Source organism: Bipolaris sorokiniana (genome assembly GCF_000338995.1).
Source record: "Bipolaris sorokiniana ND90Pr unplaced genomic scaffold COCSAscaffold_1, whole genome shotgun sequence".
Lineage (NCBI taxonomy): Eukaryota > Fungi > Ascomycota > Dothideomycetes > Pleosporales > Pleosporaceae > Bipolaris > Bipolaris sorokiniana.
In genome coordinates this window covers 113,472-128,233 of record NW_006911895.1, presented here as the reverse complement: position 1 = coordinate 128,233, position 14,762 = coordinate 113,472, and the positions used below count along the sequence as shown (strand labels likewise).

Below are 14,762 nucleotides of genomic sequence, written 5' to 3'. Positions count from 1 at the left end.
AGAGCGACTACACCGGCAGTCAGAGAGTCCAACAAGCATTGCTATACGCCAGCTTGCTAAGAGCGCTCAGCTTGCAATGCAATCAGCAACAATACTCGCAGAGGAGAATAAGAAGCTACGTACAGTCAATAAGCGCCAACAACAAAAGCAAGACCGGCGCCGTCAATATATCGCCTCTGGCGGGGTGCTTCAGGTGCAGCAGGCTCAGCAGCTTACTGCAGAGGCAGAAAGGTTGGTCATGGGCAGTGACCAGAACCAGACTGGTGAGCGACGCCAGCGCGCGCCGCCAACGTGCACGAAATGCCACACTGTAGGACATACTCGGACGTCATGCAGGACTAGATCATGAATTATATCTCTTAATTATCTCCAAAAATATTACGTTGTTGTGGCTCAATTGCGTAAAACGTCGCGTCAATTTTGGTGGGGCGGCCAGCTTACTGATACGGCCAGCTTACTGATAGAACACGTTACTGCTGATTAGATAACACTTGCCCTCTCACGTGCCCACTCCACATGCACATGCATACATAGTACAACTACACAACAAACTTGGTCTTTACTTGATCCATATCTACATGCTACATCCATGTACTACACATCCCAAGTCCTTCTTCGCACTCATCTGACCGCTTAGACTAGATTCACTGTTAGCTCACGTCATCTCAATACTACCATTCACGCTCAACTTACATCGGAGGTCCCAGCCAATCTTGGGTCCTAGCTTGGGCAGCTCTTCAGCAACGCTCTGCACGTCCTTGTCACCGCGTCCAGACACGCAAATGACAATGTCCTGGTCCTTGTTCATCGTCTTCGCCAGTTCAATCGCCCCGTAGATAGCATGAGATGTCTCTAGCGCGGGGATAATGCCCTCCAGCTGCGACAGGAGCTTGAAACCAATAAAAGCCTCAGCATCATTGCATGCAATGAACTTTGCCCGGTCACTGTCCTTCCAGCTGGCCAGCTCGGGCCCAACTCCAGGATAATCGAGACCAGCAGATACAGAGTGTGTCTCGAGGATCTGTCCGTCGTTGTTCTGGATAACGTAGGTTCGCACTCCGTGAAGAACGCCCTTTGTTCCCGCAGAAAGCGTCGCGCTGTGCCGTCCCGTCTCAACACCATCTCCACCAGCTTCGACACCCAGAAGCTTAACCGAAAGGTCCTTGGAGAATGGATAGAACATGCCTGCCGCGTTACTTCCACCACCAACGCACGCAACTACAGCGTCGGGAAGCTTGCCGCGTTTCGCCTGCATCTGCTCCTTGGTCTCGTTTCCAATAATCGACTGGAAAGTACGCACAATTGTCGGGAACGGGTGAGGTCCGATCGCAGATCCCACAACGTAGTGCGTCGTGTCGAGATTAACAACCCAGGCACGCATGGCCTCATTGACTGCATCACGGAGAGTTTGAGATCCAGCCTCAATGGCCACAACTTGCGCACCAAGCAGCTTGATGCGGAACACATTGAGAGCCTGGCGCCTGACATCCTCAGCGCCCATGTAAATGGTACACTTCATGTTGAACTTGGCACACACAGTCGCCGTTGCAACACCGTGCTGGCCAGCTCCTGTTTCTGCAATAATCTCAGTCTTTCCCAATCTCCTCGCAACCAATACCTGGCCGAGTGCATTGTTGATCTTGTGACTTCCTGTGTGATTGAGGTCCTCTCGCTTCAGCCAGATGTTCGCTCCCCCAGCATGCTCAGTGAGGCGTTCAGCAAGATGCAAATGTCCTGGCCTGCCCATCCATTCGTAGTATGAGCGGTATTCCTCCCAGAACTTGGGGTCGTCAATCGCTGAATTAAAGCCTTCTTCAAGCTCCCGAAGACAGTCCATGAGCGATTCAGGCACATACTGTCCTCCAAACTCACCAAACCGTGCGGGGAACTTGTGCTTCTCTTTGAAATCATCATCTCCATTTGCGTCCTCGGTGTTGAGCATGTCCAGCTGGTCGGCAAGGCCGGGTCCATCGGGTGTATCAGCATCAGTAATGACCTTGTCTACGTGAACACCAGTTGGTTCCTTGGCATCGTTCAAAGTCTCAATGATGCCAACCTCGCGTGTCGTCTCCCGGCTGCTCTTTCCACAGATGCCGTCGCAGTACTCTTGAACCGCCTTTGCGCCAGTGCCAGGTGCAGCCTTGAGCAGAGTGTTGATAATTTGACTACCAATGACGACACCTTCAGCAATCTTGCCCACGCTCAAAAAGTGGTCGCGCGTGCTAACACCAAAACCAACAGCCGCCGGCACGTTTCCAGAATACTTGTGCACACGCTCGAGAAGTTGGGGAAGGGCAGCATTCATGGTTCCAGTAGCGCCAGTGACGCCCATGCGAGAGACGACGTAGATAAAGGAATCGGCAATCTTGCAGAGTACGCGCATACGGTGTTCCGAGGTGGCTGGTGCAATCAGAGGGACGTAGGAGAGACTGCCCGTCACAATCAGTTCCGTCTTCCGTGCAATGAACTGCTAAACTCACCCATAGCTGCGGCAGAAGTTCCTGAAGCGCAGAGCCTCCTCAGGCGGGAGATCTACCATAATGAAGCCATTGACGCCAGCTTCCTTTGCATCCTGCAACATCTTCTCCTCGCCATAGCTCAGCAGAGGGTTGTAGTATCCCATGAGCAGGACGGGTGCCTTGAGACCCCGCTTTCTCGCATCGCGAACCATTTGGAGGACATGTGAAATCGTGACGCCATTCTTGAGAGCTTGCTATAGACACACAGTGTCAGGTGGGGTTGATGCGGGGAGTGGCGAATTGAGTCAACGTACAGTGTTCGCTGTCTGAATGACCGGACCATCTGCAATGGGATCGGTGAAAGGCATGCCGAGCTCAATGATATCTGGAAGCATTAATGGCTTGTCCTGTCATGTTACGAGAGTGATTGCTTATGGTGCATACCTGAGCCGCCCGCCTCCATGGCCAACATGATGTCGGGTGTCTCTTCAGCAGTAGGGAAGCCTGCAGTCACATACGTGACGAGGGCAGACTGGACATTGTCAACAATCAATTTCTCTCCAAATCAACACCAAAACGTACCCTGCCCTCCTTCTTGCATTGCGCAAACGTCTTCTTGATTCCGTCCATGATGCTAAGTACCGACGATGAAGGTGTGATAATGAAGCAAATTTGGATACGGCGTCCTTTTTAACAATGTAACCGTGAGTCACACAGTACGGAAGGCGGCGGATGACTCGAGGAGCAGTATGGAGACGTATGAGTCTTTGTGTTCACAATTTATTGAGGCCGAAAGCGGCATGTCGGAGGGGTCTTTACGCCCGGCACCGTTGATTGGATGACGTGGCTGAGGGGTGCAGGAACACCATTGCTTCTAGAAGGCCAGTCCAGCCTCGCTATCCGATTTTTCCGCGTCAACGTCATGTGGCGATGATGCGGGTCGACGATGCAACATCTTCAACGCGGTAATACGCATCCGCTTGGTATCTTTGCTCTGTGTACTAAGTATGTGTCGATTCGGCCATGGTTGGAATAATGTACCATGCCATTACACATCGTATGTCTGAAACTCTCTCAAATTGATTCATGTTCTCCCTCGGCGCATCTTGTTTCGGCCCTCTTTTTTCCTTTGCGAGGACACCTTGCATATTATTGAAACCATCCCTAGATACCAGTTGAGTAATGGGCTAATATCGTCAAGGATATCACACTTTGTAGCTTCATTTTCGGACATGTTTAGCTAACAAGCAGCTCTCAGTCGGGCCTAACGCGTATTCTTGCTTCATCTTGCTGAAAGCAGAACGTCGTTGACTAAATTATCGGCTTCACCTCCACTTTTTGTGTTTGACTGCTTGTGTGATCAAAAAGCCTTCGTCTAAATCTGGTGTCGGTCACTTGATGGCTGCTATTAATCATAACCACAGATTCTGATGAAGACACTGCACAAGCGCAACCATGACTCAGATGTGTTCAAGTAAGGAATCCAGAAGCCTCTCTTTCTCGCCTACTTCATAGATATAAGCGGGAGTACGAGTGCTTGAGTTTGTACAGCGGCACATTGCACTGAATACGTTACAAATGATCTTGGGGGCTTGGAATAAGTTTTCAGGTCATTAAAAATGAGTGGAGGACAAAGTTCAAAACCTGAAAATATTTCGGCTTGCATCTACATACTCGGTATCAAGACTGCTAATATACGCTGTAAACTACTGATGGACATTTGATCAATACAAGCTATCGCTTATGCTATTTGTCCTCACATACATCGTGCTGAGAACGAAAAGTATCTACGTAAAGCACATCAATTGCGTCATATGAAAAGGATCAACCTTTGATCCTTCACAAGATTTTATGTTGGAACAACTCGAAAATCCTACGCGGTTCGCCAGTTCAATATAGCATACAGTTCAACCACTCATTCTAGGCTCGACAGCTTTGCAGCAGCGGTGTCTGTTTTGCCTCTTGAACTACTTTTATTTCGGCCGCTAGTATGGATCTCAGTGCATACTTGGAGAGAATTCCGATGTGCTTCTGAGAGGTACCGGTATGGAAGGTATATTTTCTGTGACTATTTGTATTTTCCCCTGTAGTCCAAACCATACAACTATTGTAGAACTTTGTCCAGCAACACACAATACTTGGCGTCTGTACCTTCCCAATAAGACATTGCTCCAGAGCATGATTCGAGGTTGTGTTGAAAGCCCTTCAATTCAATCCAAACTCTTCACACCAAACCATTTCCTCAGGTATAATTTCGATCTGTAACCTACCCATACTTTTGACTTTGGAGTCCACAATCTAGTATACGCTAAACTATACAAAAACCCAACACAAATACGCCACCCCAAATGCTAACCGGAATATAGTAGTAAAACACAGGTTTCCCGTCCTAGTCGAGCAGCGCTTCTAATGTGCTGCTACGTACTAGCCCAAGGGGAAGAAACGTACAACTACTTCTTAACAGTAGTATCATACACCCGTTAGGGCCCAGGTAGCGATATCGCATTGCCGGCAAAGAAGCCTCTACCGCACTCCGTACCGCCTATGCAGCGTCCCCCACTCGGAGTCAAAAAACCGGCCAAACCCTCGAATCTCGCACATGCGATTGAAGCATTTCTGGCAAAGCTGGTTGCGCAACCTAGTTCTCTCACAGCGACCATCTCTCCTGGGGTCTCGTTCCCAGCTTGGATCGGGCTGTCCGTGTTTATCTAGCGGGCCAATCTTCCAGTTGGCATCGATGCGCCGCCGCAACCTCGTGTCGTCGAATGCGCAGGGAAAGCCTAGACGATCACCGTCAAATTCTTCAAGCCAGGTGCAGTTTTGCTCCCTTGCTTTACGGTAGCACCGCACGCATAGTTGTCCGCGATGGCGCACCGTACCGCACAGACGCGAATCTTTTGGATTGAAATTGCGGCGCCACGACTGAGAGCGGTACTCTGGATCTTTACAGGCACACAGGAATGACCAGCCTTTTCTGATGCGCTCCGCGGTTTCCAGTTCGAGTTGGCGTTTGTATGTGTCGATGACAAGGTTCACTGATTCCGTGTCCGGTAGCGTTGCTGACCGCTTGTATAGCTCCTCAAAGCTCATGTTTTTACACCAGGAGCATATCTCTGGACCTTGTTCTTGTCCTTCTGGACAGGAGTCACAAGCAGCGCCGAGTAGGCAGTGGGTCCTTGGAGGCGGAGCTCGCATGACAAGCAAATCGTACAGCGATGAATCTTACAGTGTTAGTAGGAATAGTATCAAGAGGAAGATTACTTACCTTGAAGTTTTAATCCAAGTTATGTCGGGTTTGAACTTAGGATTGTGTTGTAGCCCTCCACATCGTCGTCGGATTCCTCACTGCCCTCCTCTGAGCTTGCCGACCTCGTGACGACTCTGTCAACTACCTCATGGCAGAGCCCAGTTGGCGTAAAGTACTGTAAAACCCTAATCTTCCGTAGTCGTCTCCTCCAGCACTTTGAACAAGCAGTACCTTTTCTGCGAACAGAAGGGCAGTCGAGACGGGTGCCGCGGAGGCTCAAGTCAAGCAGTCGCCACCGACAATGCTGGTAATCGGGATCTTCAAAGGCGCACAGGTAACGACCACGCGCTTCGATGTTTCTCTTTAACACCTGTTTACGCGCAGTTTCTTCGTTGATGGATAGAATAGCAATAGAGTTGTTGTTGGCCCACACGCGTAGCTGTTGCGGATCGTGTCGTTGGAGACAGTCTGGACACACCCTATGTGAAACTTGGATCTTCCTCCCAATGCCGAGACAATGAGGTCCAGAAAGGCATTCGACGATTGGTGGGGGCTTGAATAGCGAGTCGGCAGCCGAAGACATTGGCTGGTGCCGAGAACCTGATAGCCTGGACTTCCGCGCTCGACTCTTTTACGTTTAGTTCAACGTCCTTGCATCTCGTCTTGTGTGACGTGCTATTTCCGGGGTGAGCGTTTGTGACGTCTGATACGGTACTCCGGATTCCTGTACCACATGATAAGACACTTTGGAGTAGGAAGAGTCTTCAGTCAGGTACCCTAGGGTTGCATTTTGCATGCGATGAAAAAAGGATAGCGGAGGAGGGGATTAGCCGTTTCCGGGATCATGAGTAACAGCCAATGCAATCGAGCAAACCCTTTCAGACGCGGCAAGCTATGGTCACATCGATGGAAGCTTCCTGTGGCGTAGAATCTGTCCGACAATTCGTCTCAATACTGACTTGGCGGCGTGCGGCCCTGATCAGCTCGGTTGGCTAACGAACGTTGTGGCCAAACTACATCCTTGGGCCAATTATCCACTGCCCGTAACAGGACGCTCATGAACACTATATCGGGCGTTAGGATGCGCTTTGCCCAAAAGCTCTGATCACTCCGGGGTAGCAGTTTTACGGTCAGAGCATGCACACAATGCCGGCCGGCTCGTAATGTGTTAGCTGAACCGAATCTCCCATGTACAGTCCGGCTTCTGCCGGTCTCATTCGTCGGGCGGGGGCTGGAAGACAGTGGCGTTCAGAAGAACTTTGTATATGCAGTATGAACATAGTATGACTGCCGAATCTCCGAAGGCTGAAACTCGCCGTGATTCGATGATGCCATGATAAAGTTTCGCTTCCAACATCCTAAACGTTGCTGGAGATCATCGCGCACGTGCTAAGACTTTGCTGATGAAGCCCAAGCTACTGACTCGTCCCGGTCCATCCGCCTGACAATGTAACCAAGTCTGCGTCGTTATCTGAAACGCTGTACTATAACTCTGTCCTTTTGCTCTTGCCAGCGTTGTGCAACGGACTACGCTTGCGGTACAAGCGAACAATCGCTAGATTCCGATCAATAACATCCTTGTAACACCATGTGCTGATCGACGTCTAGTTCACAGAAACGACCTGTGCATGCTGGTCTGTCTGTACCACCTGGGCACTGATCATCGAAGCTTCCAGTGGTACTAGTATTGCCTTTGATGGACATATGCAATCAAGGAAGGTAATGCATTATCCACTCAGCTTTCGTTGTTCAGGCGTGTGCTGCAGATAACGTTCGGCTTTACCCATGTTAGATCTTGGTAATGTGATCATGGAGCTTTCACAGGATGTGACCAAGTCTCGACCAATTTGCCTGCACCTGACTCCAGATCTGGTAGCATATGCTATGCAAGGCAGTGAAGAGTCGGGGGAAATCTGACCGAAGAAGTGGATTGCCACAGTGGATCCCTTTGGGGCATGCTGAGCTTGCCTAAAGCAATACACAATATAACGTTACAGTACGCGTATGTAATGCATGCGTTCTGTAGGGTAGTACAGCTGCCCTACGAGATGGTGGGATACTTGAAGATGGTTCAAATGTTTGGTTTGTGCAATCCCGCCTGACTGTACATGTTGCGTCCCTAGCTCTGAACAGGTTAGGTAGCTCGAGCCTCTCCTGTAGGCGGCCTAATAAGACGGCTGACAATAATCAACATTATGGGGGAAGAGGGGTCACCTGAACAGTTTCATATTGCAAGGACCACTCTCGACGTCGACTCTCGACACTGCACGACAAACTTGCGCTTGATGCATGGGACTGCAGAAAATAAGTACGTAACCCGCATAACCGCCATGTGCCGCAACTTGAGCTGAAATACGATCTACACATTGGCTTCTTGTGAGAGCAGTGTTTCGTGACGGTGGAGGACACCGTAACGAGGCTGGCTGAGCGGTGGCCAGTGAACAACAGCAGAAGGAGAGTGTTGTCATGATTCGCTCGATGACATTATATTGGCCTTGTCTGTAGTGGATAGTGCGAGGAGTCATTACCTCATTTCGCACCAAGGATAGGGCTGATGTTACACACTACGAGGCTGACGGCTCCATGGCCCAAGCGCGTAGTCTCCATTGGGAGATTGCTGCGGAGGCTCGCTGGAGTACTTACGTAGTACATTTATCGTACTCTCCGTGTCGGTTCTGCTCCCGTCCGCTTGCATCTGGTGGTTGAGGGTTGCTGTGGCAAGACGTCCTACGTGGGCTCGGCTAAGACTCGGCAAAGCTGTAAGTCCTGTATGTACGTCGCCCCAGGCAAATGGTTGTGTATATGCAAGCCCTTGGGATCTTCGTCGCCCCTGTTCAAGGTGGCACTGCGTAGAGACCTCAGCGGCGGCGAAAGGGAGCGCGGATGAAAATAAGTATGTTGTTGGCCTGTTCTTTTTGACGCGCGGCTGAATCAACACACTGGCTCTGAAGCACGGGCCGGGTATCCCTGCGCGTTCACTCAATGAAAACATGTGCAACAACGTGCAACAATAACACTGCATCCCGAGCCGTACAAGCGAGTACGTCACGGTACGCGCTCCGGGAGACTCTGACCCTGCTGCCATCTTCCCCTACGACAGGCAACTGAGGCTGGCTGAATGCTCTGGGGCTCCAGCTTTCTTCTTCGGGGCCGCCCTGCCCCTGAGAGCGCATCATCACCACCACCACTTGGCAGCGCCCACGAAACTTCTGATGACGAAGTTGCGCCTTCGGAGGTTCGGCACATTGATGCCTCTGAATTACAGCCTACTATTGTTTTTGATGACAGTGGTGACTCCATCTTGGTCTTGGGCACCGATTCGTCGGGCCACCAGCCCGTCCAGGTATCTAGGACGGCCATGATTCTGGCCAGTCCGGTGTGGAAGAAGATATTCGAGCGGCACTGGAGTGAGAATGGAACGGCCGCTATCTCATTACCCGATGATGAGCTAGATGCAATGCACATTGCCCTCCGAATAGCTCATCTCCGCTTCCACGAATTGCCCAAGAAGAATGGACTCACCATCGATGCCCTTCTCCAACTTTCAGTCGTGTGCGACAGATACGACCTTGTCAAGCTAGTTCGACCGTTCTTGGATCTCTATGGCTGGGCTCAGTGCCACTACCCTGATACCACTTCAGGGGAACGATGTCATCCGGCCTGGTTCCTTGTGGCGTGGACCTTTGGCTACAAGGACAGCTTCCAAAACCTTGCCAAGTTTGTAGTCAAAAGGACTGGCTTAGATCAACGTGGGAATGCAATGATGGATAGTGGCCAGGCATTTCCGCTTCATATGCCACCAGCACTACTTGGTAAGCCGCCTTGTCGTCTATTCAAACGCCTTCACACTTTACTGACACTCTGAAAGAACGGATAATGGAAATCCGAGAAGCCACTCTTACAGCCATGCTTGATGTTCTCTACGATATCTTGGACGACATCACACACGTCTATGTGTGTCAAGTGGATGAATCATGTGAGCAAAAGTGTCGCGCCATGGTTTTGGGTTCATTCATCTCCTTCCTCCTAGAAAGCAATCTCTACCCAGTACGACGCGCGGCTTCCGGGACTTCTTTGAGTATTCAGCAACTGTATGATCATGCAAATGCTGCTGAGATTCTTACGTTTGAATCGCACGACTACGTAGAGATGGCAGCCCATGTAAAGCGAACCAATTGCGATCCGGCCAAAGCTACAGCCGACACATTCAAACACCAAGGCGGTCTCATTCTCCACAAAAAGTGCTTTGGAGCATTTCATCTTCGGTCGAAATTGCGAGCGATTTATTCGGACATCGACTCGGTAGTGCTCCCATCTCATATACAGCATATGGACGAACAGGCTGCAAAGTAAATCGCCGTGGTGTAGCCTCCAAAAGGGTTCTTATGGTTGGATGATGTTGGATCAAACTCACTAGGCGCTGAGGGCAGTGGTGTTGGTGTCAAACCGGCTTTAGTCCGCCTGCACGCTCCACAGGCCGTTCATCGCTAGTGCTACCTCACACGTACACCTTGGGCGAGGGCGATTCTCTAGTCTCAGGCACCGAGGTGTTATCTCCATTCTTCCGTGTCCTGACCAGACCTGAGCCAGTAGCACGTACTGTGTAATCCACTCATCGCATAGTTGCTATCGCTTGTGGAAGCTGGCAATGCAAGGTCCGCGCTAACGCGTGTAAGAAGGCCACCCCGCTCCAGCAAGACTTGGTACTTGGCGACTTCTTCTTCGACCTTCCGGATACAGCCGGCTCAACTTGAGCATTCCACCAAATTGATTGTGCTCCGAGATGCAGCCAAGTATGCCGTCGATGATATTGCCTGCTTATGACGGCAAGGATGGGACTGGCAACGGTTAATCCATGCTTGGAAGAATTGGCGGCCAGCATGCCCCCACGTACTACGTAGTAAATAAATACTACACTGCCCATGCTCAGTACTTTATCCTGTAGGAACATTCGTTGCGATATGTTTCCATCCGCTCGCTCCACAGCCATTGCGCTGTTGGCATTGGCCGCGCCTTCTCTCGCTCAAGTCCCATCTGAGCCTGCGGGCCTCAAGGTGCTCGAGTCGCGCTTCGGAGATGGTGTGAAGATTACTTACAAAGAGGTTGGAAGCCATTGGAAAAGGTCGTTTTGTATTACAGCCAGATTATCTAATAGCAATGTATAGAACAAGCTTTGTGAGACTACACCAGACGTCAAATCATATTCCGGTTATGTCTACCTACCCCCCGGAACCGCTGACTTGGGTCAGGGACAGGATTATCCTATCAACACCGTAAGCAGCATGTCGCTATGGCTCATTTGTTGAGGTCCTAAGTCTTTGCTCTAGTTCTTTTGGTTTTTTGAAGCCCGTGACGATCCGGCCAATGCACCACTTACAATCTGGTTGAACGGTGGACCAGGTTCGTCTTCCATGTATGGATTGCTCGAGGAAAATGGGCCGTGCTACGCAAACCCAGACTCGAACTCAACGAGACCAGCTGAATGGAGCTGGAACAGAGCATCGAACATGCTCTATCTCGATCAACCGGTGCAGGTTGGCTTGTGAGTTCTCTTAAATCTAAGAGGGTCATGGCACGTTAATTGACGATTGGTTCTAGTTCATACGATACTTTGACAAATGTCACTAGGAACCTTGCCACTGGACAGGTCACGGTGTTGAATGACACCACGCCTCTCCCTGAACAAAACACTACTTTTCTTACAGGCACCTATCCTAGCCGTAACCCCAACACTACCTTTTTCGGTAGTGTTAATGGCGCTGTGGCAGCGTGGGAGTTTGCCCAGGCTTGGTTCCAAGAGTTTCCTCACATTGTGCCCAATGACACTCGCATTAGTCTTGCTGCTCAGTCGTACGGCGGACGCTATGGACCCGCTATGATGTCTTTCTGGGAGGAACAAAACCAGAAGATTGAGAATGGCACTCTCAAGGAAGGCTACGTTATGCACTTGGATACCCTGCTTCTTATTTCCGGCTGCATCGACCGCTACATCCAGTTTCCCTACTACCCTCAGCAAGCTTACAAAGGCAATGGGTATGGGGTTGAAGCCGTCAACGAGACAATCTACAATGGTATGGTAGCCGCTGTCCCAGAGTGTCTAAAGATGATTCAAAACTGCCGCGATGCCGCTGCTGTGTCTGATCCGGAAAACCTGGGCATCGATGCTGGTGTCAATCGCATTTGCGAGGGCGCAGAAACCTTTTGCCGTAACAATATCGTCACTCCCTACAACAACTTCGCTGGTCGTGACTATTACGATATTTCCACGCCATCACCTCCGCCCTTTCCACCGCCATTCCACGAGGGCTATCTGAACCGCGAGTGGGTTCAAGCGGAGCTCGGTGTGCCTCTCAACTGGACGGGTAGCTCCCCGCAGGCTTCAACAGCCTACCGTGCCATTGGCGACTACCCGCGTGACGGATGGGTTGAGGATCTCGGCTTCCTTCTCGACAATGGGATCAAGGTATCACTAGTGTATGGAGATCTCGACTTCGCCTGCCCTGTAAGTATCGTGTGCCCAACGCAACCTCTACTCATGCAATCTCCTTGCTAACAAAAAGACATCTTAGTGGGGCGGTGGCGATGCCGTGGCCAAAGCAATCAACTGGACAGGGTCTGCCGGGTATGCGTCTGCACAGTACGCCGAGATCCAGACGAACGACTCGTACGTCGGCGGTCTCGTCCGCCAATACGGAAACTTGAGTTACATCCGCACCTACCAAGCCGGTCACGCCATCCCTGCTTACCAGCCTGAGACGGCTTTCAAGATCTTCACGCGGGCCCTGTTCAACCTTGATATTGCTACTGGTACCGAGTCGACTGCCGGCACGGATGACGAGAGCACGTACATGAGCACGGGACGTCCGGATCCAAATGTGCAGTTTGAGGCGTATACATCCGAAAGGCTAACGTTCTGCTACACTTGGGATCTCGGCTCCTGCACTGAGGATCAGGTTGATGCCGTGCTGGACGGATCCGCCGAGATTTGCCAGTACCTGGTTGTGGATGCAAACTCGACGCAATTGTTTCCCGAGGTGATTGCTGAATGCCGTGGTGGCAACGCTAGCATCTCTGGTACTCATTATTAAAAACAAACAATCATCTGCTGAGGTTGTTCGGAGGCATCTTACCGGAGACGAAGAGTACATGTTAGGAATGTTTGCGGGGTCGGGAACTTGGCGTTACTGGCCACACCAGGCTTCTTCCCCGATCCGAATCCCATTAAGAAAAAAATCAATAACGACCAGAGATATTGCGTAAAACTTCTCGTAATGTGAGATCTGTATGACTTGTTCTCCAGAAAACCACTTTTGCAGCATCTCCGTTGTCTTTGATCGGTGAACTGGTGGCGATAGCACAGACAATCATGATAGACCCTTGATTGTCGCTTCTTTTTTTGTTTTATGACAACATCCACGTGTGATCTCATACGCCCGAGAAAAAGAAAGCAGAATATATCACTAATATGAAAAAACGATACTCGGTTGACTAGGGACACATACATAATATCGGGCAGCTATGTAGAATAAACAAAGTGCCTTAGGAAAAGTAGACAAGGAGTACGCCTAATCATCGCCGAGATTGACGCCTCCGAACTTCTCCGCCTTCTTCCTCTGCAACAGGTCCGCATCGCTGGCGAGATCAAGGCCGTGGTCCTTTTTCTTACCCTCCGATGTATGTCCATTGCCCTTGCTGTGCGTCTCAGCACCCGCATGGTCTCCGTTGTGATCCTTGGTATCCGCATGTCCAACAGCGCCACTATCAGCACTGCTTCCCCCATGAGTGCTACCATGAGCCTTGCTCTTCCCCACAGAAGACCCATCAGCCTCATCGTCACCTAGGTTCACGCCCCTGAACTTCTCAGCTTTCTTCCTCTGCAACAGATCCGCCTCATGGACGACATCGTGACCATGCTCCTTGCTCTTACCCTGCGTCTCACCGTTGTTATGCGTACCAAACGACTCCTCAGTCTTACCCTTGGTACCATCGGCATGTCCCACTGGGCCCCCATCAGTCTCAGTCTCCCGGTCTACCGCGTGCCTACCACTTCCCCCGTTGACACCACTTGTCCCATTCTTCCCACCATCAGCCTCTTCATCATCTTGTAGATTCACACCCCCAAACTTCTCAGCCTTCTTCCTCTGAAGCAACTCCGCATCACACGCTCCAACCTGTCCCTTCTCACTCTTCTGCTCCTGCTCATCCAACGTAGCCTTCCCATGCAACATCTCCACATCCGCATGCCCCCCAGCTCCACTCCCTACATCCTCCGAACCCACCGCATCTTTAGCCCGCTGCTCGCGTGCGTGCACCGCCTCAGCGTGCGATGTCGCGCCCGCGATGCCGGCTTCGTCTGTGTCTAGTTTGGAGTGTTTTTGCTGGATGTGCGAGGTGGGGGAGGGGGAGGCGTGGTGAGGTTCTTGGCGCTTTTTGGAGTCCGAGTGGGAGGTGGAAGTGGATGTTTGGGTTGCGGTGCCGCCACCTGAGAGACCAGGCAGGGCTGTAGTTATGGTGTTAGTTTAGTATACATAAGTGCATTGGAGTATGTTCTTTTGTGTTATTGTAATGGATGAATGGGGTGGGGAACGTACTGTCTCCTTTTTCGCCCTCGGGCATGGGTGCTACGTGTTTGGTGTGTTGGAGAGAGTCCTGGAGTTAGGTTAGCTATAAGCATACTCTCCTATTTGATTTTGCTTGATGATTCGATGTAGCGGAAAGTGTTTGTGTGTATTAGAGAAGGCACCGTACATCTCCAGTTGTACCATGAAGAATCTCATGGCCTTCAATAGGTCCATTGTCACTGGATCCGTCTCCGTTGCGAGGCATCTTTGTAATATCGAATTCTTTCAAGATACTTGAATCGGAATGTAGTTATTCGTTTGCTGTGATTTCGTGATTGTTATGCTAAAGACACAAGAAGAAAAGTGTTATACAAATTCAAGTCTTGCTCCCCCCCGACTCACAACGCCCTTTTATTCCAACTCCAACTACCCTACCTGTCTTCCTGAAAGTTGGAAATCGCGTGGCTTCCACTTTTATGGTCAAGCGACGTCATA

At 50.7% G+C, this 14,762-nt stretch overlaps 5 protein-coding genes across 5 annotated transcripts in view; 2 read left to right on the top strand and 3 right to left on the bottom strand.

The window, feature by feature from the left end:
• The window catches only part of COCSADRAFT_130258 (uncharacterized protein), a 9,050-nt gene extending 5,774 nt beyond the window's left edge, over window positions 1-3,276 (bottom strand). Inside the window, exons 1-5 of the mRNA XM_007696266.1 lie at window positions 3,042-3,276; window positions 2,904-2,991; window positions 2,774-2,844; window positions 2,481-2,713; window positions 694-2,429 (exon numbers count right to left, since the gene is read on the bottom strand). Coding sequence (XP_007694456.1) covers window positions 694-2,429; window positions 2,481-2,713; window positions 2,774-2,844; window positions 2,904-2,991; window positions 3,042-3,089 — 2,176 coding nt within the window. The 5' untranslated portion in view covers window positions 3,090-3,276. The remainder of the gene's footprint in view (window positions 1-693; window positions 2,430-2,480; window positions 2,714-2,773; window positions 2,845-2,903; window positions 2,992-3,041) is intronic.
• A 1,223-nt stretch (window positions 3,277-4,499) lies between these two features.
• COCSADRAFT_176848 (uncharacterized protein) lies at window positions 4,500-6,489 on the bottom strand. Its single transcript, XM_007696265.1, has 2 exons — window positions 5,761-6,489; window positions 4,500-5,680 (listed from the first exon to the last, which is right to left on the bottom strand). Exons 1-2 carry the CDS (start codon window positions 6,287-6,289, stop codon window positions 4,983-4,985), a joined length of 1,227 nt encoding a protein of 408 aa, XP_007694455.1. The 5' UTR covers window positions 6,290-6,489; the 3' UTR covers window positions 4,500-4,982.
• Window positions 6,490-9,064: 2,575 nt separating this feature from the next.
• COCSADRAFT_75923 (uncharacterized protein) lies at window positions 9,065-10,059 on the top strand (the record flags this gene model as incomplete). Its single annotated transcript, XM_007696264.1, has 2 exons — window positions 9,065-9,518; window positions 9,575-10,059. 2 exons carry the CDS (start codon window positions 9,065-9,067, stop codon window positions 10,057-10,059), a joined length of 939 nt encoding a protein of 312 aa, XP_007694454.1.
• A 608-nt stretch (window positions 10,060-10,667) lies between these two features.
• COCSADRAFT_155224 (uncharacterized protein) lies at window positions 10,668-12,794 on the top strand (the record flags this gene model as incomplete). The annotated part of the gene is made up of 5 exons (XM_007696263.1): window positions 10,668-10,808; window positions 10,872-10,979; window positions 11,034-11,248; window positions 11,305-12,208; window positions 12,276-12,794. The coding sequence occupies 5 exons, from the start codon at window positions 10,668-10,670 to the stop codon at window positions 12,792-12,794; spliced, it is 1,887 nt and encodes a 628-aa protein (XP_007694453.1).
• A 477-nt stretch (window positions 12,795-13,271) lies between these two features.
• Window positions 13,272-14,532, bottom strand: COCSADRAFT_176845 (uncharacterized protein; the record flags this gene model as incomplete). Its single annotated transcript, XM_007696262.1, has 3 exons — window positions 13,272-14,206; window positions 14,298-14,355; window positions 14,455-14,532. 3 exons carry the CDS (start codon window positions 14,530-14,532, stop codon window positions 13,272-13,274), a joined length of 1,071 nt encoding a protein of 356 aa, XP_007694452.1.
• Window positions 14,533-14,762: the final 230 nt, after the last annotated feature.

What these genes read in the sequence shown, in the direction of transcription:
- COCSADRAFT_176848 (XM_007696265.1), bottom strand. Translation starts at nt 6,289, where the DNA reads ATGTCTTCGGCTGCCGACTCGCTATTCAAGCCCCCACCAATCGTCGAA. An exon ending in GGGCTACAACACAATCCTAA is followed by an intron (nt 5,681 to 5,760) that starts GTTCAAACCCGA and finishes TAACACTGTAAG; the next exon opens with ATTCATCGCTGTACGATTTG.